Source organism: Glycine max, chromosome 12 (genome assembly GCF_000004515.6).
Source record: "Glycine max cultivar Williams 82 chromosome 12, Glycine_max_v4.0, whole genome shotgun sequence".
Classification (NCBI taxonomy): Eukaryota; Viridiplantae; Streptophyta; class Magnoliopsida; order Fabales; family Fabaceae; genus Glycine; species Glycine max.
The window spans coordinates 13,659,647-13,660,643 of record NC_038248.2 but is presented as its reverse complement, the minus strand read 5'-3'; the positions used below and the strand labels follow the sequence as shown (position 1 = coordinate 13,660,643).

General features: G+C 35.9%; 1 protein-coding gene across 1 annotated transcript; it reads left to right on the top strand.

Moving 5' to 3' along the window:
- LOC100793401 (indole-3-acetic acid-induced protein ARG7) lies at positions 1-507 on the top strand. Its single transcript, XM_003539925.4, has one exon. It carries the CDS (start codon positions 100-102, stop codon positions 370-372), a length of 273 nt encoding a protein of 90 aa, XP_003539973.1. The 5' UTR covers positions 1-99; the 3' UTR covers positions 373-507.
- Positions 508-997: the final 490 nt, after the last annotated feature.

Below are 997 nucleotides of genomic sequence, written 5' to 3'. Positions count from 1 at the left end.
GGCTGCAAGCGTTTTAGAGCAACCCAAATCATTCACATCCTAAGGCATTCAAAATTCTAAGGAAACTTAAAACTATTCTCTTCTCAAATCAATACTACAATGGGTTTTCGCTTACCTGGTATCAGAAAGTCATTATTTGCAGCAAATCAAGCATCTTCAAAAGCGGTGGATGCACCAAAGGGCTATCTTGCAGTCTATGTTGGAGAGAAAATGAAGCGGTTTGTGATTCCTGTTTCATACTTGAACCAACCTTTATTCCAGGACTTGTTGAGTGAAGCTGAGGAAGAGTTTGGCTATGATCATCCCATGGGTGGCCTCACAATTCCTTGCAGTGAAGATACCTTCCAACATATAACTTCTTTCTTGAACTGACCATAATTCTCATACTTTAGGAGTACTGACATAGCTTAGAGGAGACATTTTGTACAATAGGCGTGTTCTGAAAATGTATAGATCCCCCTTTGTCACGAGAGATGGAAAATCAGAATATATTAGTTTTTTGTTTAATTACAATAATTTCAACAACTCGAGCTCTGCTTGTCTTTACTTTATGTTTATTAGTTTCAATCTTGCCTTCTCTCTGTATGAGCCAGGTAGGTTGAATTCTGTTAAAACACGAGACTTAGGAGAAGTATTTTCCCTAGGACCATAGACAGATAAAATTACTTAGGAGAAACAGAACATATTCATATGTAATTATACATATCTAATTAAAATTTTCATCTGTGCATTGCCCTATAAACACAAGGAAATTTTCCTGACAAAGAAAGTGCAAAATAAAATTGTACTTAACTTCAAGGTTTATTTTCTTCCTTGAATCGACGTAGACTACTCTTGTGACAAAAGCTTTCTCTTACACGACTCACAAATGGTATGGCTCATTATCTCTAACCCTATATGGGTAGAAGTGAACGAACGAGCGATTTTACATAACTTCTTTCAATTAGATAAGTTGAAACTGTGACCATACAATGCATAAAGCATAGCATAAAAATAC